This window comes from Orycteropus afer, unplaced genomic scaffold, assembly GCF_000298275.1.
Source record: "Orycteropus afer afer isolate SDZICR_OR568_19922 unplaced genomic scaffold, OryAfe1.0 scaffold00293, whole genome shotgun sequence".
NCBI classification, from domain to species: domain Eukaryota; kingdom Metazoa; phylum Chordata; class Mammalia; order Tubulidentata; family Orycteropodidae; genus Orycteropus; species Orycteropus afer.
In genome coordinates, this window is record NW_006921880.1 from 3,826,676 (window position 1) to 3,851,441 (window position 24,766).

The 24,766-nt window shown below is 37.9% G+C and overlaps 1 protein-coding gene across 1 annotated transcript in view; it reads right to left on the bottom strand.

Moving 5' to 3' along the window:
- Positions 1-8,626: 8,626 nt before the first annotated feature.
- Positions 8,627-24,766, bottom strand: part of NOC3L (NOC3 like DNA replication regulator) — a 31,285-nt gene continuing 15,145 nt past the window's right edge. The window contains exons 9-21 of the mRNA XM_007951285.2: positions 23,010-23,185; positions 22,353-22,481; positions 20,704-20,835; positions 19,735-19,815; positions 19,111-19,211; positions 15,682-15,754; positions 15,532-15,595; positions 15,375-15,446; positions 14,536-14,717; positions 12,644-12,772; positions 11,083-11,180; positions 9,086-9,170; positions 8,627-8,758 (exon numbers count right to left, since the gene is read on the bottom strand). Of these exons, the coding sequence (XP_007949476.1) occupies positions 8,627-8,758; positions 9,086-9,170; positions 11,083-11,180; positions 12,644-12,772; positions 14,536-14,717; positions 15,375-15,446; positions 15,532-15,595; positions 15,682-15,754; positions 19,111-19,211; positions 19,735-19,815; positions 20,704-20,835; positions 22,353-22,481; positions 23,010-23,185 (1,454 nt within the window). The remainder of the gene's footprint in view (positions 8,759-9,085; positions 9,171-11,082; positions 11,181-12,643; positions 12,773-14,535; positions 14,718-15,374; positions 15,447-15,531; positions 15,596-15,681; positions 15,755-19,110; positions 19,212-19,734; positions 19,816-20,703; positions 20,836-22,352; positions 22,482-23,009; positions 23,186-24,766) is intronic.

Here is a 24,766-nt window from a genome sequence, read left to right on the forward strand (position 1 = left end):
GTCTTCCATTGATTCAATTCTACTCCTTTGCCTGTTCAATGTGTTATCTATTTCTGAAAATTTAGTATAACCTTCAGGATTTCTATCTGTAGATTGTGAATCATTTCTAATTTTTCATTTATTTGTCATTTTGTTCTTGTATTGTCTTTCAAAATTGTTGTAGGGTTTTCTCTGTGTTTTCCTCAATTTTGTCAGTGCTTTTCTTGATCTGTCTCTCAATCCATTGAGGGCACCTAAATATAATTCTTTTGAATTCCTTATCAGAGAGTTCCAATGCTGCGTCTTCCTCAGGGATGTGTTTTGGTTCTGTATCCTGGTCCCTTGTTTCTCCTGCTTTGTCTTGCTTCTTTGCGTGGACTGTGATGCTCTGTTGTCTCCAAGGTATTGTGGCATTTTTGTGTTTATATTTAATTGGTGATTGTATGTTGTAGTGACTTGCCCACAATTTTCATTTTCTTTTTTTGGATGTTATCTACATAAATCTCGGAAGGAAGGTTGGGCAATCCTATTTCCGTAGTGATACTGCCTCGGAAACCCAAGGAGGGGTCGCTATGAGTCGGGGCCGACTCGATGGCACATAACAACAACTACATAAATAGGGTACTGCACTCCTCTATTCACTAGTTGGCAGCACTTATACCCTCACCACCTGTCTCCTTTCCCATTGTCAGCCTCCTCTATGTCCCTGCCATCCTTGGTAAACAAAGCCTATTCTTAGGTCCTTAGAATCCGAATGAGATTGCTGTCACTTTAAAATCCAATATGGCTGCCACTTGTAAACATTCAAAATGGCTGCACCCTCAGTCATTTTAAATATCCAAAATGGCCACTGCTTGTAAACAATCAAAATGGCTGCGTCCTCCAGACAGCTGAATGTCCACAACTCAGGTTGTCTCACTCCTTGCTGTTTCCCTTCCTAGTCATAAGCCACCAGCAGCCCTTGGTGATGAGCGCTGATCTTCAGGTCAATTCTCAGGTCCCAACACCACTTGAAAATATTTAGGCTGTTGGTCCCGTGAGAATAGCTGACAGCCCACTGCTCCATCTCCGTACTCACTGTTTTCATTCAGGTTTTTCCACTAATTGGTGCCTAATCCACTTCTGTGTACTTCCTTTCAAAGCTCAGGGCTCCAGGATTATCTTCTGTATCTCTGTCAATCATTTTCTCTTTTCTTTTTGAGGAGGGTCTGTGTAGCTTGTCTGCCTATTCCATCATCTTACCCCACTGATACCTCTTGACAGAGCCAAATTTGATTTGTAACAGTCCACAAGAAGACCCAATACTATAAGACCACATTCTATGTATAAGGAGCAACTCCTAACATAAGTTGTGCTCCGTACTACACTTACAAAGCTCTTTCAAAACAACAGGTAAGCCCAAATACAGGAACCACTTCCTCCAGAATATCGGCATATCCAACTATTCCAAGAAATTCAAGGTTATTTAGGTTCTGTATGCAAAGACTTATCAGAAAGAAATCCTGGAACTATGGTAGCAGTTCACGTCATATAACAAAGTGGGCTCACTGCCATGGAGTCGATTTGACTCATAGCGACCCATCCTTGGGTTTCCGAGGAGGTATCAGTACAGAAGTAGATTGCCCAATCTTCCTTCTGAGGAGAAGCTGGTAGGTTTGAACCGCCAGTCTTCTGGCTAGCAGTCAAATGCCTCATGTCACATAGCATCAGAAAATAGTGAGTTTCCACAGAACAGTGAAGCTCTGGGTTATACCACACTCTGAGAAGGTTCAGCAACCATTTTCTGTTGAAATACAACCCGGAATTCCAGACTCACCTTCTTTTCTGCCCCAGTGTCACTGAGATGGTCACTACCTCCTCCAAAAGCCAAGTGACTCTTAGAAAACAACAGATGGGTCTGTATGGAAAACAGTAACACCAGGAAGGTAGGCCCTCTTTAGAACAGTCAATTTCTCAAGATCAAAAGGGCAGCATCTGCCCAAGGACAAAGTTCAGAAGGCAGAAAGGGTTAGGAGAAAAGGAAGAATGGAAACAAAAAACACAGGAAGTAGAATAAGTGATGTTACATTGAGGAAATTGCAATGAATTACATGAAACAAAATGTGTATGAATTGTTGAAAGGAAACCTGATTTGCTCTCTAAACCTTCACCCAAATCACAGTAAGAAACACATAATAATGTGAGCCTTAGAACTAGCCATCAATGTTGAGCCTCTCCAACTTAGACACCCCAGCCCGTGGTAGTAGGTCTATATGCATGCCATGAGAATAGTGATCAACATTTTAAATACTTTTCCTTATCAAGAAGCCAGCATCAAATAAATTATCAGTGCGATAACCTTACACACACCTCTGTATTATAACCTCTACAATGCTAAAAAAGGAAGCCTGGAGCCACAATGGTTTAAGCTTTCAGCTGCTAACCAAGACTGGAAGTTCAAACTCACCCACAGCTCCACAGGAGAAACACATGGCAATCTGCTTCCATAAAGATTACAGCCTAGGAAACCCCATGGAGTAGTTCTAATCTGTCACATGGGGTAGCTATGAGTTGGAATTGACTCAACTGCACCTAACAGCAACCATGTTAAGGACCCCTCAGTGTGGTATGTAAAATACAGCTCCATGAGAAATTTGACTGAAAAAGAATATACTTGCTATAATGAACATCACTAATTTCTAATATTTTAGGAGCATTGGGAAGGGTGGTGCCGATTTTGATGACTGCCTTTGGATTCAATTTTCCCTACAGCAAGCAGACATTCAGAACCATAGGGTTGGCCTCATAGCTTTGCCTAAAGTTGGAGAGGCTGCTCTTTAAAAATAGTCATTGCTGTATATATGTGAAATACATACCTCATCCTCCTTTACAAAGAAGCCCTTGTACAGTGGCTGAGTGTTTGACTACTAACTGAAAGGTAGGTGGTTCAAACCCACCAGCCACTCCAGAAGACAGGAATGTGGCAGTCAGCTTCCATTAAAATTATATATAGCCTTGGAAACCCTATGGGGCAGTTCTGCTCTGTCCTGTAGGGTCACTTGGAATAGACTCAACAGCAACAGGTTACCTCCTTTACAGTGGTGTTTCCAGGAGAGTACTTTGTGAAAAAAAGGGGCCTTTCCGTCTATGCTCTTAAGAAAGAAAGTGTAGTATTTTTACTGCTTTCTGAGTGGTTTCTTTCATGTTGTTTTAAAATGATCACTTCTAAAGTTTCGAGGATACCTCTTACCAATAATGTAAAATTTTCTAAATAAGTATTTTTACTTTACTTATATCTGAATATACATTTTAAAGAATTCTACCTTTTCCTAAAGTTGAATAGTTTATTTCAATGTGATATGTAAAAACAAACAAATAAAAAACTTTCTAAAGAATGTGGTGTTCCAGGGCAGAAATAAACTAATGTTGCATGTCACAGGAACACCATGTTCTAACCACCTGAGTGCTCAGGAAGTAGAAAGTCTTACTCCCAAGTCCAGCCACCAGAGCTGTGGGATTCTGTTGGTTGAACTACCCTAAAGCCTTGCTACACTGTAAATGTCTCTGCTCTTCATTTTAAATATACTAACAAGCGTATGTGTACATTACAGGTGAAGATCTTTTGATGACAAGTTAAAGAACGAACATGGTGGAAACAAACTTAATTTCCTTCTTTTCATTAAACTGGAAACGATGCTTTCTGAACTGAAGCTGTCTTCACAAATGATAAGCAAAATGGCAAAGGATACCTACCAACCAATTTATTCACGAATGACACAAAGCCCAGGGGATTGCCATTTTACAAATGTCAACAGTTGGAAAAACCATTGCTGAGCTTGCAATAATTGACTTAGAACCAGTCAGCAAATTTTGTCTGTAAAGGGCCAGCTAGTATCTATAGGTTTTGGGGACCATAGGGTCTGTCACTGCTCAACTCTGCCATTGGAGTGCAAAAGCAGCCATAGCCAGTATACATGAATGAGCATGGCTATGTTCTGATAAAACTTTATGGACACTGTAATCTGAATTTTATGTAATTGTCACGTCTCAAATATTCTTTTTGATTTCTTTACAACCATTTAAAAGTGTAAAAACTAGCTCAAGGGCCATTTAAAAAAAAAAAAAAAGGTGGTAGGCTGGATTTGGTCTGAGGGCCGTGTTTTCCTATTCCTGACCTAGAGAACTGGGAGCAAGAAACACAGGGGTCTGAAAATAAGCAAACTTTTTGGCCATACATTTTATGGCTGATAATTGGAAGATGTGGGGCATTGCAAATGTAAATATGTCCTATAACCTAAGACTCATTAAAATGAAATTTCGTCTCTATGTTGTATATCATAGTGCACTCTTCTTTAAAACTTATTTTTAAATGTAGGATGATTTTTTTAAAAAAAAGTTTATTGCTTATGTATTCACAGATTATTGTTTTTGGTTTTCACAAAATGAATTTAGAATGATGGAGAATTTAATATCTACTGCTGTGATGTCTTAACAAGGAAGTTAACCATTTTTAAAAAGCGAAAATAGACTGCATTTGTGTTTAAATTTATTTATTTTATTGAAGCAAGGTTTGTACTGACACTGTACTTATATATTTATTATACATAGCTTTCCTGATACTGCTTATGGATTAGAAGCATTAGTGGTGTTATCTATTTGAAGACAAATCTACAAAGAAAATGTATGCTCTTAACATCTAAAATGGGCCAGCATTTTATGTAAAAAAAAGCTTCATCTTCATATCTGATTAACTGAAGATTTGTTGATCCAAGTCACATTTGCCATTTAATGTAAATTATTTTTAAAATCTTGCTGTATCAAACTATCAAATAAGTGTAAAGGATTCTTATTCTTGGTGTGAAGCAAATTATGGCTTTTAAAAATTAAGTATCTGTGTTTCTAAAAAGTAAAATCCAAATTTTATCTTCCCATTAACAGCATTAAAATTTAAGACATTTTTCTTCAAATCACAAAACACACTAAGAATCCCAACATTCACTTTGAATTTTTTTTTTTAACCTACATGTTCTAAAAACAGGAGTGTTCAAAATACACCAACAGCTCTCATGTCACTGAAAGCTCTTACTGATTCAAGGCCTCGATGCCACAACTACTATTTGCTTGTGGACAGAATTCAGGCTATTACCAAGTGATGTAGGTTATACAGTACTACAGTTTCCTTTGAAAATCAAATACGCCATAACAAATGCACAATGCTACCCATTTTCAAAAATATTCTGGAAACACCTCTATAGACTAATAGGCATTTAGTTCTGTTTGCCTTACCACGTGTTGAAAGTTGAATTACTGGTCTAATTGGCTACAGCCAAAGTGAAAACTGCAAAGTAATGAGCTGAAGAACCAAAACTGGTCTCTCCGAATTCATTACTAGGCATTGACTAAACTCCCCCATCCTTCTAGCTATTGATTTCATTGTAGCACAAATCGAAGTCTGTTTAGCAGATATGGGAACCCAGCCTATTACCTGTGTTGCAACCCAACTTGATTGTTCATCACACTTTGAGATGAAGAAATGAACACTATCGTATGAGTCTTTGGGATTTTAGGTAGGACACAATGCTCAAAAATGTAAAGGTTCTACCATACAACTGACCCATATAACCTGTTATTTGCAGAAAATAAGAAATTTTTATTTAACTTAATGTTTATCTGAATTATTCATCTATAATAATATAGCAAGTAGGATACTATCCTTTGTTAGTTAGAATGCATCTATAAGAGCCACCAGGACTATACCTACCCAGTACCATTTCATATTTCTCACACTATTAGAAATCTGAGTAGTAACTCAACAATAAAGGTGATACGGAAAATAACTGAAAATATGCAAACTGGGTTTATTACAAGATTTTCAGGAAAAATACTTTAAGAAGTGTCACTAAAAGCAAAAATGGGGCATGAGTTCTATCACTTTGTTAGGTGGTGTCAACTTTTAAAACTATCTACAGTTGACAAGCATTAATGTAAGAACCCAATGTGATGTGTGAGACTGGAATTGGTCATTTTGCAATATAATGCAAGATTACACAAGGATGTTAGGAAACTGGGTTAACTAAGTTTGGAGATAATAAAGAAATGATACTATCTGGGCAAAAAGCACCTCTCGAGAGAAATACTTCTTTTCATATTATCCTTAAAAACCAAGTTATTTATAAATCCTGCAGCTGAGAGTAAATATGGAGTCTAGATTCAACAAAAGTGAAAAGTGCTTTTCATTAAACCTGCTTTCATACAAAGGCCCCCCACCTCCATGGCTCTGGAATACAGAAGGCTCATTAAGTAAAGTGGGCCTCTCCTCCCATGTGTACCAGTTTCTTCTTTTTAACCACATCTTCCCCTCACTCTGTTCTCTCCCCTTGTCTCCTACTCAGACACCTAAAGGCCTTGCTTAATTCTCAGAGGTAATCAGGGCTCGCTTACTAGTCTAGTAAAATTGAGTTAATTCTAAAACAGAGTTCCACAACTACGCCCCCATGCCAAAAGAGCAGGACTTTCCTGGCCGGTGTCTTTGGTCCATAATTCGTGGGCCAACACTTCCATTCTTTGGTACCTTGTTGATGATTGGCGTGTTCTCTGCCTTCTGTCAACTTCCTAAAAGCAAACCTTGAATGAGGGCTACAAATTTTGGCTTAACACCTGAATCTCCATGATTACCAAACTATTTTTATCTGTCTCTCAGATCTACAATTATGCTTAAGCCTGCAACCAAGCAGGCCTCTGAAACACTCCCTATTTCAGATGACACAGGTCTCTGAACTTTGAAACAATTCATTCTCACATTGAGTCTTACATTCTTTTAGTTTCGTGTAAATGATGTGACTCAGCATGACAGATCATGCTTACACCTATCATTACCCCTACCCTACTTTTAAGTGCCTAGCATAGTGCTACGGACATAGGAGGTGCTCAGTATTTATTTAGTTAAAATAAAAATCAAGGCTCTAGCTTAGTAGAGCCTCAAGGTGTGTATGTGTGTGTTATCATTAATGATTATATTATTCTGAAAATGAAACTCATGGGTATTACAAAGTTGTATGAATTAATGCACAAATGTATTTCATCCTCAAATTCATATAGGATATTCAAATTAACACTGGATGTATTATTTTATGGCCCTATTGTGTTTCTCTGTATGTGCAGCAAGAGCTGGTAAATTTCCATTTTAAAACTGATTTTGCACCTGAACTGCAGTTTTTGCTTCTGAACTGACGTATAAATGTATTTGTATATGTTTGGAAAATAAATGACTTGTGACATGTATTGGTCACTTGTGATCTAATGAGTATAGACTCTGTAGTTATCCACACAATTTATAACACTCTTGGACTTGGCTATTTATGTGAAAGGAGGCTTCATAGCAAATATTTATATAGTGAGTCATACAATCTCATTATTAAACAAATAATCAAGAGTGAAAAAAATCTGACCTGAGAAACAATTTTTAAAAGCACATATAAAAAGTTGCTGAAAGATTACTATGTATTGTTAAGCTGATATCCCTAACTTTGCTGGAATGGTAAAGAAATTTTCTATTTTCATTTACTTCATGAAGGGAAAAAAAGGGGGGCTCGAAATTCCAGACCAAAATTATTGACCTCTACGTCTTTGAAACAGTAAGAGATCTATTTGTAGTTGGACTGCTGTGCAGTTTTAAGAAAATTTTTCACATCCCAAGAATAAAAAGCAGAGAAAGCTGCTGTTTTATTCAACTATTCACAGTAGAAAATATTTATAACCACGTTATCAAAATACTGATTTCACAGGCCATTCCTAGAATATAGGAATAGCAGTTATATAAAATGCTGCTTTTTAATTATAACAGGCATTTTACCTACACCAAAAACAAAAACTAAACAGACAAACTCTCACTGGGTACCTTTTGTCCATAAAAGAGAATGGTAAAGTCACAGACTTGGAATATCCATCCTGGAGCAATTCTTCCTCATCACCCTCCAGAGCATATCAGAAAATGCAAACAACTTCAAAGAGCCTAGAATGACACCCAAACTGTCTTTGAAAGTAGCCATAATGAACCTTTGTTCTTTTTTAAAAAGTCTCATCCAGTGAGAACAAATGAACCTGCTCATTTCAAGCTATTTTCTCTTTTTTCAAAAATCTTCATAAAAGTACTTTCACTCAAATTTAAAATGTTTTTCATTTCCATCTATGTTATAATAAAAGTCAAAGATTTATCTGGTTATAAAAAGTAACTGAATGATAAAAAATATTCTCTTGGTCTAGGTTTTCTGTGCCTCTATTTTAACCCAACAACTGCATTTCAATAAGCTTTAGTCCAAAAATTACAAAAAAGGAGAAAAAAAAAAAGTATGTGTGTGTGTGTATATATATGTATATATATATAATATATACAGTTTTAAAAAGGCAACATCATTAAGAAAGAAATTTCAAACACACTGAAGAAAAAGACTTTCAGTTCTCCTTTCTTAATGAAATGATATTTACAGAATTGGGGCAGAGCCTTTTGCCATGCAGAATCCATAACTCTACCTTTTCTGTTACTCGTTGTTAGATTCCCTTGTATAAAAAGAAAAGCTCCGGAGTTAAGAGAGTATCTTTATGCACATCTGCACAAACACACAAATATACAAAAATAAAAAAACAAAAAATCCACAGACTCTTCATTCTCTCACGACCGTAGCGATGTTTTCAAATATTTGGTGAAATCCAGAGGAAACTGAATAGCAACTTCATCACAATGTCTTTTGATTAACTGATTTAAATCTTCACTCAGAAATGGATCTCCTTGTAAAATCTTATCCTGGAAAAATTTTAAAAGTTAAAAGTTACACATGCCACAGCAGGATGCCAAACTGTAGGCAAAGCTGAGAGGGGCACCCACTGACACTAACACAGGACACAGAACGGCAGATGCTCAGCGGGATCCCAGACATGCCCTATATTTCATGAAATAAGTCTCATGATTGTCTCTGTAGCGTTCCAACTCCAAAGAGCCATCATCCCACCATCAACTTCTAGATATGAAAAGAAAAAACACAAACCTCTAACTAAGCAGACTGGAGTCAAAGAGTTTTTAAGAACCATTAATATTTTTTTTTCTTTCAGAAAACTAAAAAGTATTACATACCTTCCTTTTGGAGTTCAAAGATTCAACAGGAGGATTAAATGTCATTGCTGCCATGCTGTAAGTCTCAAAAAGTTCAGCAGCAGTTCTAGAATCATAAATATAAAATATGTCAAGAACCACCATATCTATGTGACCTGGAAATAATTATAGATTGCCCCCAAAGAATAAATCATTATTCTTAACACCTATATTAAGGTGTAACACAATCCTGCTTTTGAAATCAATCAATCAGTCAGCTTCTCTAAAATAAATCCTAACCCCCCATTTAATGTCAACACGGGACATTACAAGTCTGATAGACATTCAGAAATACCAGACTGGAGCAGACAGAGCGAAGGCCTCATGCTCTGCGCAATCAAATCCCAACACAACCACGGTGATATGACCAGTGTGTGACAGAGTAACTTAGCTATGGGAGACAGAGGAGCAAAGCACAGAGTTACCCTCCAAGAACTCTGAACAGAGCACAACCCTTCAGTTATGTGCCTGCATTAAGAAGAGTAAGAAGAAGACATGGAGGACAGAATACATGTCTCTACCTAGGAGATGTGAATGAATCATTAATAATTTAGGGCGAGTTCATTTTCTCCAAAAGAAATAAGCAAGGGTTGCAAGGGCTGTGATTAGGCTCCATTCGCCAGGAGAAGGCTACCGCATGGCCATCAGGTAGCTCCATTCTCAAGCTTTTGGGATAAATCCATCCTTTACCAACTTCTTCCACAGAAGGAAACTTCTAGCACACAAGAGGCACACATTCAAGACCTCTAATGGAAATATACCAGGAAAGGATTATAAAAGGGAATCATTTTCTTTTTTGCCTTTTTTAAAATGCAATGGTTGTGAGAGAGGTGACAGTAAGAAGTATGACGGGAAGAAAGAAGTAAATGGCTATTTTATTATTTAAGTAACAAGGCAAAACATTCTCTTTCTCTCCTGCCCAGAACGAAAGGAATGGAAAACCAGAGTTCGTGTCTCATTATGGGGGGCAGTAGCAGACTGCTGCCAAGTAAACATACAGGTTCAGTGTTGCCAAATCTCCCGGAATTTCAAAATAAGTGGGACATGAGATGTTTAGATAAATTCTTCCCATTTCTAAAAGATAGCAAGTAATTCAATATTTGTTCCATCTCCAAAGAGGCCAGAAAAGCAGTCTGCTGGCTGATAAGACACTTGTCTGTGCAAAGAAGGAGAAAGAGCTACAGCAAACAGCACAACGTTATTTATGAGGGGTGGGCACATGAGTGTCTTCTGTACCGTTTACTCTCCTTTTTTGTATAATCCAAGTATTTCCTAATTAATTTTGTGGTGGGGAAAAAAGCATTACTATTCTTTCAATTTGAATGTACTTTTGAAAAAATTTCCAAAATAAAAAGATGGAGAAAAAGCAATTTCTTTTAGGAAAACTATTTTTCCCACATAGGAGAGTGAGGCACACGCAGGATGTACCTATTCTAGCCTCTTGTAGCCCAAGAGACCCTGCACGGAGATGGCTACGAGAGGCAAGAAGAGAAATCACAGCTCCGGGAGTGCTGCCCGATGGTCAGCGTCCCAAAACACCTTTATTCCCTCTCCGTTTTTTCTCCCTTTGCCCCGGCAGGACTATTCCCCATCCCCCACATCCCCACCAAAAAAGTTCACTTTGGATGGAATCATGGATCTCCACATTAAAAACATCAATAAAGCATACAGGGTACTATCAATTGTTGAACTTAAGTAATGGGCATACAGGGATTCACTGTAGCATTTTTTCGTATTTTCCTGTCCATGTGAATTGCTTTCATAACTCAAAATAAAATGTTAAGCCATTATCCAGAAAACAAACAAAATCACAATAGGTACATTTTTTCTCTTTAGAACAATTCAGGAATATGAAATGAGACCAAATCCAGATGCACAACTGGCACTGTACATTTGGAAACAAATTATAAAACTTTGATAAAATATACTGTTATCAACCAACCTTTGCAGTTTTATAAGACAATGCTAAATAATCCTACCTCCGACTAAATTCTGGTTTGAGAGCTTGAGAGCCTTCAGAAGGTGCTCCTGCAATCAGGTGAGCTGCAAAGACCTTCACTATGGGATGGTAATGTCTCTGAAGAGGAAACAGGACAACACATCGCGTAGTGGTCAGTACTTCATAGAGCACTAGCTGCAGCAAAGATTCTCTTTAATTTAAAAGATCATGTATGTGGATGTAACTCACGAGAACCACATACAGAAATAAAACTCTCTTTGCTCATGGGATACAGTACAAGTCTGTATGATGACCAAGTTACCAGTGAGGCAGTCATCTTACTTTCACTGTCTGAGAAGAAGTATCAAAAAGCAATTTCTCTTTCTGAGTGAAAAATATTAGTTTAAGATAGGTTTCCTGATACCTAAATTTTTAAATTTTTTTTTTAATTATACTGTGATTTAGATGAAAGTTTACAGAGCAAATTCATCTTCCATATAGCAGTTTACATACACTTTCTTATGACATTGACTGTAATCTCCCACAATGCAACAGCTCCTCTCCCACTTCCTCCCTATAGTTACCTCTTCCCAGTGTCCTTCCCTCCCATGCACTCCTGCCCCCTGAGCTGTCTCCATGTGCATAAACAGCCCTTCTTTCTCCCATGATTCATCTCTCCACAGAGTGTAAGTAGCTAATGTAAATGTTCAGCTCATATCCCTATCTTCTGTTTGGCTGGAAGCCACAAGAGTGGGTTCAACTCCAAACCTGAAGGGCAGACAGGGGCCATAGTCTCAGTGGTTCCATCAGGCTCCATCAGACCAGCAAACCTGGCCCCCCAACCCCTTTTTTTTTTTTCTTTAAATGATTTTGAGTTTTGTTCCACATTGTTCTCCCTCTCTATCCAGGATCTCCTATAGAGATCCCTGTCCGAGTGGTTGACAGTGGTAGCCAGGCACCATCTAGTTCTAGTCTCATAGTTGTATAGGCTGAGGATCACGTGGTGTACCAGTCACTTGGACTAATTGTTTCCATGTGTCTTTGGTTTTCTTCATTCTCCTTTGCTCTGGATGAGGAGACACCGATCATTGCATCTAGGAGGCTGTTTGCAAGGTTTTAAGATTCCAGTTGCTACTTGCCAGGGTAGGATGTGGAACAATGTTTTTGTATAGTATGTTATGCCAATTGAGCTTAATGTCCCCTATGACCATGCTCCCAAGCCCACAAGTCCAACTACTTTGTAGCTTGATGCCTACATTTTCTACTAATGTCACTCTGATGCTGTCCTAGGTAATACCACCTTGAAACGAGGTCTCTTACGTCTCCTTGGATCAGATCCCATAAAAAGGGACTTGATAACAAACCCTGCTCTGTCGTGAACAGTGTCAGGGAAGATCGCAGCAAATCTTCCACAGCCTCGTCCACTCAACTGTCATCATTTTCTGCTCCCTTAGAAAACGTACCTCAATACTTTACCAGTAAAACACTCTCAAAGTAAAATGGAGTGTATTAAAATAGGAAAGGCAGGCCCAGAACCAAATACATTAAACACTCTAACACCAGCACAAAGGAAAAACAAAACAAACCAGAGCCTCTCTTACCCGCAATGCATGCAGTTCCCAAAGAGCAGTGTTCTGAGCATTGCAGTACTCAGGCTCGTCGAGCTCCGGGAGGAAGACCCCACTCCCCTGAGACTCGTTGTCAAGCAACAGATCTGTTTTAGGGAAGGCCTGCAAAAATGTCGTATTTTCAATAAAACAATGTAAACTTTAAGACAACAAAAATCACGGAGAGTATTTTCTCTTGGCTTGCTTTTTATTCAATTTATCTTGCAAACAAAAATGTATGTTCTTACCCACAGTCCCACTTTCAGGAAATCTTTTCTACAGAAACACTTACATGAGAACAGAACAAGGATATTCACTGTAACAGCATTTGTAATGGCAAAAAAGAAAAACACTCTATCTGCCCATCAAAAAAGAAACACAAGAGAAGACAGCCACCTCTGCCACTTACTACTTGTGTCACTAAAGGCAGGTTCCTTAGCCTGTCTGGACTTGTTTCCCCATCTGTAAAATGGAGACAACGGTAGTAGCTACTCACACATTTGTTTTGAAAATTAAGTGAGTCTGTAAAGCATTTATTCATAGTAGTGGTAGGCACATAGTAAGAATTGTCTACGTGTTTGTTGATCACATAAATAAACCTTTACTGAGTCAATAAAGAGAACAAAATAGTCATGTTTGTACTGACATGGAAATGTGCCTACCACCTTTAAGTGGTAAGTTAATTAAAACACAAAAAAGCATTTTCATAATAATTTATAGCTTAATCTTCTTCCTAGAAAAAAAAACTTTTGTGTGCTTTCTTTATTCTGTATGTGTTTACATATAAATAAAAATATGTTTGCTGAAAGAATACCACCAAATAGTAAAACTGGTTATCTCTGGGGACTGTCAATAGGAGTGGGATGCTTTCCAGCTGTGGTGGTGCAGTGGTTAAAGCATTCAGCTGCAAACCAAATGGTTGGCAGTTTGAACCCACCAGCTGTTCCACAGGAGAAAAATGAAACAGGATGATTCTATGAAGATTTACAGCCTTGGAAGCCCTATGGGGCAGTTCTATTCTGACCTACAGGGTCACTAAGAATAGCAATCAACTCAGTGGCAGTGGGTTTTGGTTTTTATTACCTGGTTTTGTTACAAGTGTGCATTACTTTGATTTTTCAAAATTGTTGTTGAAAGTATACACAGTAAAACATATACCAATACAGTAATTTCTACATGTACAATTACTCAGTGATATTGATTACATTCTTCAAGTGGTGCACTCAGTCTCACCTTCCTTTCCAAAGTGTTCCTCCCCCATTAATATGAACTCACTGCCCTCTAAGCTTCCTCTCTGCCCTTTCCAGTTATTGATGTCTGTTTCATCCCATATAGGTAATTCTTCAAAAGACCATAATGTTTGAGGCAAACATTCTTAAACTAAATAAGCTAAACTATTGTTTGAAGAAGACTTCAGGGACTACTTTTGATTTAAGGTTTAAAACTTATGTCATCTCATGGCAGTTTTAGGGGTCATCTAGCCTCAATGGCTCCAGAAGTCTGGATTCCATGAATATTTGAAGTTTTGTTCTGCATTTCCCCCCCTTTTGTTCAGGATTTGTCCACAGAATGATTCAGTAAAGGTAGCTGGGCACCATCCAGCTCTTCTGGTCTTATGGCAAAGAAGGCAATGGAAGCAGTAAGCCACACATTCCATTTCCTCCTTTAATTTCTGACTCTCTCTCTTCCTCTGCTGCTCTAGGTACATAGAGACCAACTCTTGTGCCTTGATTGGCCTCTCATAAGCTTTTAAGAGCCCAGGCATATGCATCTACTTTGGTACTTAAGATAATAAGGTAAATAGGGAATAAAGATAACACATCAAACTAACAAAAAATCCACAGCACTACAAGAACTTTGCTCTATTCATTTGTATCATTACTTACATGCATTAATATCCTATTAGTTGCTAAAATCCCAATGCTTGCATTTGGAAGAACATGAAGAGCAAGCGTGGAGAGGCGCTTGATGAAGGCAAGGGCTCGCTGCTGAGAAACCTGCTTCCTGCGCTTGGTTAGCATGACCTCCAGGCACTGGAGTACAATCTCAACACCTTTATTGGTAGCACCTAAAACAGTGGGTGTATCCTTTAGGGATGTTCTTCTCATTACTTTTTCATCACGTAACTTCAATGAATTCCAGAGAGACCCAAGATAACCCATTTCCCTAACTAATGAGGCAGTGCTAGACTGCTTAAGAGATATACTCTTTCTCTGATCATTTCCAAAAGTTTCTTCTGAATTTTACATAAGATTAAATATAGATGTGTGGTACTCGCAGGTTAGTGTTTTACATACCAGGTCTTATTTCTCATTTTTAATTGACTATTATTCTGATGATAGCATATTCTTAAAAGGTAATTTTAAAAACTTTTTATAATAGTAAAATATAAATAAAATTTGCCATTTTAACCATTTTTGAAGTACGTAATTCAGAGACATTAAGCACATCCATGGGAGCTCTGGTAGCATAGTGCCTAAGGCACGTGACTGCTAACCAGAAGGCTGGTGGTTCAAACCCACCAGCCACTCCTTGGAAGGAAGGTGGGGCAATCTACTTCCGTAGTGATATCGCCTCAGAAACCCAAGGAGGGGTCTCTATGAGTCGGGTCCGACTCGACAGCACATAACAACAACAACAAAGCACATCCATAATGTTGTACAACAATCATTATCATAATATAACCTTCATATTTATTAAGGGCACATTATCTAAACAAACATACCTGCGTGTAACTTGAACAGTGTTTTGTAGAGATGTGTATAGAACTTCATTGGATCAATATTGAGAACATCACCTTTGAAATTACAACAAACACATATTAGTTATGTTACAACCTCCAGAGCTAAAGCAAACAAAACCTGATGAAGAAAACATCTTACCCTGGCCAGAAAGAATATGGAAAGCAGTCTGCACACAGTGAAGACTTTCTTGATAGCTTAAATCCTTAAGAGGGGGAGAAAAAAAAAAAGGCTATTGAGAATGATAATTACATTATAGCTTAAAATATAATTCACTGATAGAATACTTACACCAGACTCAATGAGAGTATGGAGAACTACTAATAAATCATCAAAAAACTCCACATTTATAAGGTGAGCAAACCTAGAATCAAACAAAACTTAGTTAATAGGTAACTCAAAAGCAGAAACAAAGCAGCTAAATACTAAGCTTGACTTTAAAACTGTATTTAATTTCCCTTATTTCAAAATGTTAGTTATAATGGAATGATGATGATTTTGATACTTTTCACGAATGCAGACTGGCCTTTTGCCAATTCGCCCAAGGTTGAACACTATTCAGCAGACACACAGGAGACACCAAGTAGGCTAAAGGTGTCGATAAATACTTCTGCCCTCACAAAGAAGCTGCTACCAGCAAACATGTACCAGAGGAGACTGTATCAGGCATCTAGCACAGCTCTAAGTCAAACAGGAGCTTCTGGGAAAACACAAGGTGGCAAGAAGGAACGGAGGGACATTCTACAATTTTAAGACTACGGACTCTGTGACAGGTTTAAAGAGAAAACGAAAAGAGTCGTGGACTTGGTGTCCAGATCAGTCTCTGCTATAAATGACTGTGATTCTAGGTAAGTCACTTGATGGTCTTAGGCTTTTATTTCTATAAATAATGAGACTACCCAAAAAAAAGGGCTGAAGAGAAAGAATCATATGCGATACCAAGTGTGAAAGCACTCTATAAACTACTAGGCACTGAAGTAGTTTAAGGTCAGGATTGTTGTTGTTATGTGCCCTCGAGTCTGACTCGACTCATAGCGACCCCTCCTTGGGTTTCCGAGACAGTATCACTACGGAAGTAGATTGCCCAACCTTCCTTCTGAGGAGTGGCTGGTGGGATTGAACTGCTGGCCTTCTGGTTAGCAGTCAGATGCCTTAGGCACTATGCTACCAGAGCTCCTAAGGTCAGGATAGCTCTTCAGTATTAGCTGAACACCTTTACACTATTAAATCTTAGAATTAAGAAAGGACCTTGGAAGTGATACATTTTTTGTTATTGGTACAACGTGTTTGGGGAGCAATTTGGCAATACTGATCAAAATTTAAAATAAGCATGCCTTTGACCTGGCAATACATGCACATGAGTGCAAGAGGACATACAGACACCTATTTTCAGTGCAGCAGAGGGGACTAGCCAAGTGGTCTTATGAATCTATAAAATGGAGGTGATTATGAGCTTAAAAAAGGAAAAGAGTACAGCTATTTATACTAACACGGACAGATAACCAGGGCAAACCTAACAAGTTATGTAACAGTACACACAGGATGACTCCATTTGTTTGAAAGAAGGCAGACAAGCAGACCTACAGAAATAGATTGAGGGGAAGAGGCTTGTAATTTTTTATGTTATCATCTCCTACATTATGAATTTTTTAAATGAGCATTACTATTATTATTACTTTTTAAGTAATACTTTATTACATTTTAGGTTAAAGTTTACAAAGCAAATTAGGTTCCCCTTTAACAATCTTTATACAACTTGTTCTGTGCCACTGGTTACCATTTTTACAATGTGTCAGCATTCTCTTTATTTCCATTCTGTTTGTTCTGTTTCCACTGATCTAGCTACCCTTAGCCTTCCTGCCTTCTCATCTTCGCTTCTGGGTAAATATTGACCGTTTGGTCTCGTGCAGTTAATTGTTTAAGGGAGCATAATACTCACGGGTAATACTGTTTATTTTATAAGCCAATCTATTATTTATCTGGCTGAAAGGGGACCTACAGAATAACTTCAAATCCAAGTTCAGAAGTTATCTTAGGTTAGCAGTCTTGGGGGTTCCTCCCGTGTTATTGGTCTAAGTCTGGCCTTTTTTAGGAATTTGAGTTTTGGTCTACACTGTTTCCCATCCTACCCAGGACCTTCTAGTGTGTCCACAGTCAGTGGTAATGGTAGCCAGGCTCCATCGAGTTGTGGTCTCAAGGTAGAGAAAGCTGTGGTTTGTGTGGCCTGTTAGTCCACTAGACTAGTTTCTTCTTTGAGCCCTTGACTACTTTTATTCTCTTTTGTTCCATGAGTAGAGACTAACAGATGTTTCACAGATAATGTATTATTTTAAAAAACTTTTTTTTAAATAAAGGAATTGATCATTTACAAAAAACCAAACAGCAGGTCCCATGCAATGTAGGAATTATCCTTTCTCTTTAAATACTGTGAAAGGCAAGGACTAGAATACTGCCAGTCCCCAGTTTATAAACAAATGAGCTCTGATCTGAAGTGTGTCTTCAAGTCAAATTTGCAGGTAAGCTGGAAGAGGTGCATACATATTGGCTCTTATCTAGCCTTACTTTAATGCAAGAAAAGGCTTGAAGTCTTTTCAGTGATTTAAAGCTGCCCATGCAGCAAGTGAAGGTGACTGTGAAGAATTTGTTGCAAGTAGGTGTTGGTTCAATCATTTCAAAGTGAGGACAAATTTGCATAACATTAAACAGTAAGCACAAGGTGTCCTTAAGTCAGACATTCATAACCCAGGGACCTAACGTCCTAACATACCTTACAAAGAGAAGCATTTCGCCAAATAACTCTACTTGTTAGAAAGTAATTTATGTTGAAGGGAAACGTGCCTTTCTCTATTTTCTAGCCATTAGTCCTACTTCTAATTTCCATGGAAATACAGAATAAAGCGGCTTCTTCTACCACTGTACTATCTACTATTGGTAGCCACTAGCCACAATGGCTATTAGGCACTAGAAATGTGACCAGTCCAAATTGAGATATGCTGAAAGTGCAAAATTTACACCAGTTTTCTAAGACATGTTATGAAACAGAGAATATCTCATTAATAATATTTGGCATTGATGGCACGTCAAAGTAGTATTTTAAATGATAAATCAAGTTCAAGAAAATACATTAAAATGAATTCCACTATTCTTTTCTACTTTTTTAATATGGATAAAAGAAGATTTTAAATTAGATCTGTGGTTCACATTGTATTTCAAATGGATAGCACTGTTCCACAGGATACCTCTTTAAATAATTACGGAAAGCTATCCTGAGAACCACTGCCTAGCATCCGTCCCACAACAATTTCACTGGTGTTAGAACCTAACAAAAGATCTACCTCAGCAGGAACAGGTTACACAGGAAGACAAAAATGTGCCAGCACGGCTAGCACAGCTTTAAGAGTCATCTGCATGAAGCTCTCAAACAGTGATAGCAGGTGACCAGGTAGTGTAAAAAGAACCAAGAACTGAGAAGTGAAACTTCAGCGCAACTAGAATTTAGTAAAGAGAAGGAAGGAATTAGTGAAGGAGATTTCAAATTTAAACTAAAGAAAAAAAAAAAAGGCTTGAGATGAGGAAACCAAATAAGCATAGTGTTATGAATAGTTTCAAAAGGAACAGAACCGAGAATAGTGGCTCAACATTAGCAAATGCTGTTTAAAATTCAAGGTTATTTATCCATTCAGAAAGAATCTAAAAGGTATCAACCTACATAGCCCTTACTTGGCAAGTCCTTCTAGAACTGCTGGCAGGAGAGGTGACCTTTGGGCCTTCTTCAATATTCTGAAGTAAGTTACAAACACAATATTCAGAGTCTCTGTATGCTGACAGAAGAAAGAGAAGAAAAAAAAAAAAATCACTTTATATAACCTTTCTCAAAGGTTAGCATAACTACAATTAAAAAAAAAAAAAAGTGAGCATAACTATGGCTTTCCAAGTTCAACCTTCTTTGTCCCTTCCCATCCCTCCCCACAACTCAATTTCTGAGGCTTTAACAAAATAGCTATTTCATAAAACTAACACTGATCATATCAAAATCTTTTATACATCAAAGCATATCATATAACTATGCCTAAGGCACTTGACTACTAACCAGAAGGCTGACGGTTCAAACCCACCAGCCACTCCTCGGAAGGAAGGTCAGGCAATCTACTTTCCGTAGTGATACTGCCTTGGAAACTCAAGGAGGGGTCGCTATGAGTCAGGTCTGACTCGACAGCATATAACAACAACAAGCTTCATGAGATGAATCAAAAGTATGTAACTATAAATTAAAACACTAAGTCTCCAGGTAAAATCATTTAACAAAAACACTTTGTAAGCATAACAGACCATGAAACTGCCTACCAGTTTAAGTTTTCTCTCTGTGCTCTCTGAAGCTTCTGCCTCCCGAAGCTCTCGCTCTAGTTTCTCTTCTGCTTTCTTCCACTGAAAAGATTGAGAGGAAAAAAAGGATAAAGAATGTATGAATATATAGCACTGAGTGGAAACAGCAAGCTTCAGAAAGACTTTGTAAATACTATCAATCACATATAATAATACATATATTGTCTCAACACAAATAAGAGCAAAGGAAGAAAAGCACAGATAAAAAGTATACACAAACCCATTTATGACGGTGGCTGCCTCCCAGGAGGAAGGCAGACAAATGAGTTTGGGGAGAGGAACAAAGAGGATTTCAGCTTTATCACCAACTTTCTTCCCCCACCCCCCAAAAACTGAAGTAAATCTAGTAATATTTGCTCATGCTAAATAGTGGATACATAGGCTATGCTGTATTTATATGCTACAATTTTCTATCATTTAAAATTGTCCTAAAGGAGGGAGCTGGGGGGCAGAAGAAATCATATGCTGAGCCCATTATTGCTATTGTTAACTCACCTATAACATGGAAGTCACTTATGAAAAATATTTCCCAACCACATTTACAGGCAATACGTTAAACCAGATACTCTACAGAAATGTAATAAAATATCAGTGTTGTCTACATCTTATGGGCCCACGATGGCTGCTAAGTTGCCTGAGGTACAGACTGAGGAAAAGAGTCTTCCTTTCAGGTGACATTCATCGTTGAAGAGCTGCCACATTCTCATGGGGTCTTCTGTCCCTGCGATTACTATATATATAACATTTTGTATTTATGATTTAATTCTAATTTTAACCTGGGCCTATTTCTACTCTTAATCAAAAGAGTTGCTATGAGTCAGAATCAACTTGACAGCAGTGGGTTTTGGTTTATGCTATGATTTTAATCTGATCAAATTAAAGAGAATATTAGAATATTTGAATATAAACTAAAAAGGAAATAAATCAAACCTTTCTCTGCATTCTTGATAGAGTTTTCCTTTTTTCCTTGAAAGTCATGAACTTTTTTGGTTTATTAATGTCCTCTGTGTCTTTTTTCACTTCTACTTCCTTGATTCTTAGACTCAAGAATGTTTTCAACATCTTATATTGAAAAAGAAAACACAAACATACAACTTACTATTTACACTGTCCTCAAACACTTTACCCAGAAAAATAAGCATTTACCATCTATTTCCTTCATTCATGCAAAGAACTTTGAGACACCTTTTATTACATTTCCCACAAGAAACTATTATCTTCTTGCTAAACACACCAGGTAGCTTTATCTCTGAAAGGGGAGTAATATTTGGCTACATATACATACGTCAAACATTGTTCAGTGTCGTGAATATTCAGAAGAGCACACACCTTACTCGGCATACAGTATTACAATAACCAGATAGGCTAGGAAAAGGTCTGAACCGATGTAGGAGGATGTGATATAAATTAGGTATTTCTAAACCAGCTGTAATTTACCAAATCAGCTTCAGTCTTGCAGTTAACAATACTAATCTTCACGTTCTTCTCTTAATAAAAAATAACATGAAGACTTGGATTATTAATTTGAAGAGAGCTTATTTTCCTTTAAGCTAATGGTTCTCCAGCTTTATCAAGCATTAGAATCACTGGAGGGCTTGTTAAAACACAAATTGTTGGGCTCCATTCCAGGAGTTTCTAATTCAGTAGGTCTGGGGTAGGACCCAGGAAGTATTATGTATAACAAATTCCAAGCTGCTGCTGACACCGCTGGTCCAGGGACCACAGTGAGAACTACTGCCTTAAGTCACTTAAAACACTCAGAGACTAATTTGGGCCTCAGTGTTTTGGGTGCTGCAGTAACCATTCTTACATCTAAACACAAAGGACACAAAGAATTTAAAATCCTATACTTTTCTAGAAGAAACCCTATCACTGATCTCCTGTACTCACAGCATTATTCTTAGAGAAACTGGAGAGCTTCTAGTCTGTATTATTGTGCTGTGGCCATTACGCACATCTGGAGGAAAGCTGAGTATTTCAGATTGTTGTTGTTGTTAAGTGCTGTCGAGTCGTTTCCGACTCACAGCGACTCCATGCACAGCAGAACGAAACACTATCCGATCCCGCGCCAGCCTCACAATCCCTGCTATACTTGAGCCCATCATTGCAGCCACCGTATCAATCCATCTCGTTAAAGGCCTCCCCATTCAGATTAGAGTGGCACAGAACAAAAACAAAGAAGAACTAGAGATAAAAAGAGTGAACTTCATAACAGAAGGAGGACTGGGCAATATACTTCCATAAAGATTTTACTGCCTTGGAAACCCAAAGGGGGTTGCTATGAGTCAGAATCAACTCAATGACATTGAGTTTGGTTTTGGTTTCTATGTAAGACCACTAAATAAAATGAAGAGTTCTAGCAGTTTTGACAGTATAAGCAAGCCTATCTTTTATTTTAAAATATAAATAAACATATATCCTTATTCTTGCATAGAAAAACTAGGATATATACCAAACTGTTAACAGTGGTTATGTCTAAAAGTGTTCAATTTATGAAGAGGAAATTCCTTATGACAACTGAAAATTAACTTTATAATCTAAAAACAAGTAACATGTGACATATAAAAAGAAAAGCTTACCTCTGGTCTAACATCATAGTTTCTGCCCTTCACAAAACCAGAAATTACTTTAATTACTCCAAGGGAAGCTTGGCCTAATTTATCTTGCTTAAAGAGTTTCTTCACTGCCTCACAACACATTTCAGAAATCTGAAAAAGAGAATGTTACACTAAGCCAGCATTTCTCAACCTCAGCACAATGGACACCTGAGGCTGGACAGTCCTTTGGTGTGGAGGCTGCACTGCACATGGGTGGATGTTCAGAAGTATTCCCAGGCTTCATTCACTAGATGCCAGGAGCACCCCCACCAACCATGGCAATCAAAAATGTCTCCAGAGATGTCACTGAATCATACATATGGAAATTGTTGAATTGGTCTATGTTCTGCTGTGTATATTCTCAATAACAAAAATAAATCATTAAAAGAAAAAAAATGCCTTCAGACACTGCTTAATGTTCCATGGGAGGATGGAGGGGGCCAAAATGGCCTCTTGTTGAGAATCACTGCACTGAATGTATTTTCAAATAACTTTCTAAAAGAAATAAAGTTTAACAAAACAGACCTTTTTACTAAGAATAAACCCAAAAGAATTTTGAGAATTAAAAAAAAAAAAAGTCATGCAGTCTATTATGTGATCTATTAAGAATAAGAGCAACAATCACAAAGAACAACCCACCGACTTTGACAGGTCATTCATGAGAGGGACAATCAATACAATGATGTTGTTGTGAAAGTTAAAATGAGGGAGTGCCACCAACAGCTCACACAGGCTCTTCACAGCCACCTCTGCCAGTCCTTTATAGGCCTTTAAGGAAACTACATTACTTTTCTTCAGCTTCCTTTGCTTCCAGTCTAGTCAAAAGAAATCTGCAGTTACTTTATTTGTGAAAAGTCAAATTAGCTTTCTTTTACAATAATATGCAAGCAGTATGATGAAACTCAAGACACAGTGCTAACTCTTAAATATGAGTTGTGACTACTGTTAGACAAGAAGTATGCATCTTCTATTTAATTGTTTCTCCCACTCTGATTCTAACCATAATCACACAAATCATGTTGTCCTTAGATCAAAAGGGTCTCTGGAGGGGAAGAAAGAGGGGGAAGTGGATAGATACCTTAAAGGAGTCCCTGGGTTAACTTCTTCCAATGCAATCCCCAAAACACTAAGTCAAGAAACCTGGATTCATTTGCTAACCTAGTCATTGGCTAATGAGTTGGTGAATATGAGCAAGTTCCAGTCTTTCTGGGCCCCAATCTTTCCAAAATCCCTAAAATCTACATCTTTCCTTCTAACTTGCTGATGCTTACTATGAATCTCTGCCATTACCCAGGACATCCAAGAGGTTCTAATTTTCCTTTAAAACACAAGTCTCTAGTCCTTCTTCTCTAGATATTTCTACATATATCCTCTGCTACTGTAATACAGTACTTTGAATGAGGATATGAAAATATACTGGTCTCTCTAGAGTAGATTCAATACCTCTCCTTTGTTACACACAGCCAGAGATGAGAAAGTTGGTAGGGATACGAATACCTTTATTTTAAACTTGTTTCTCATATATACATGATTTTTCCTTCAACTGTTTTCACAAAAAATAACGGTATCTTCTATCTCCTTGGAACTGACGAGACTTCATGATAGTTCAACCAACTTAGAAAAGGTCTATACTGCACTTCCCAAAATACCAGTAGTCACATGTGGCTACTAAGCACTTGAAATGTGGCTAGGCCAAATGTGATCTAAGTGCAGAATGCACACCAGACTTAGAACTTAATACCCCAAAAGTCCATAAAACATCTCAATAATTTTTAAAACTGATTACATAATCAAAATAACTTATACACACACACACACACACACACATATATATACTTACATACATATAATGTATGAAAATTAATCTTTTGCTTTTTACTTCTTTAGTATGGCTACTTTTTTTTAAGAAATGGCTTGTGTGGCTCAGGTTATATGTCCGTTAGACAGCATAGGTCCACACATAGCTCCTAACCCACGTGTCACCAGAAGAGCAAATGCCAGTAAATAGGTTCCAGTTGGGAGGCCAGAGCACAGAAGCAATACCCATGCCACCCACCCCCACTGTACTCCCACTCCCACCACCTTCATGCCCTTATTGGGCCAAGAGGATTCAACAGTCCTGTTACAGATGAGATAGCAACTGGCTGATCCTAAGGCCCACCACAACAAGTAAGTGAGCCCAACTAGGTCAAGGGAAAGCATCTGGCCAAAGAAATTGAGTCTCTTCCCCATTCATGCCCCAATTTTTCCTATGCCCTTCCTACTCTGAAGAAAGAAAGTTTATCACTCCTAAAAATTGATGTGTGAGGCGGGGCAAGATGGCGGACTAGGCAGAAGGATTGCACAGACCCTCTTCAACAAAGAAAAGGGAAACCAATTAACACAGACACAGAAGA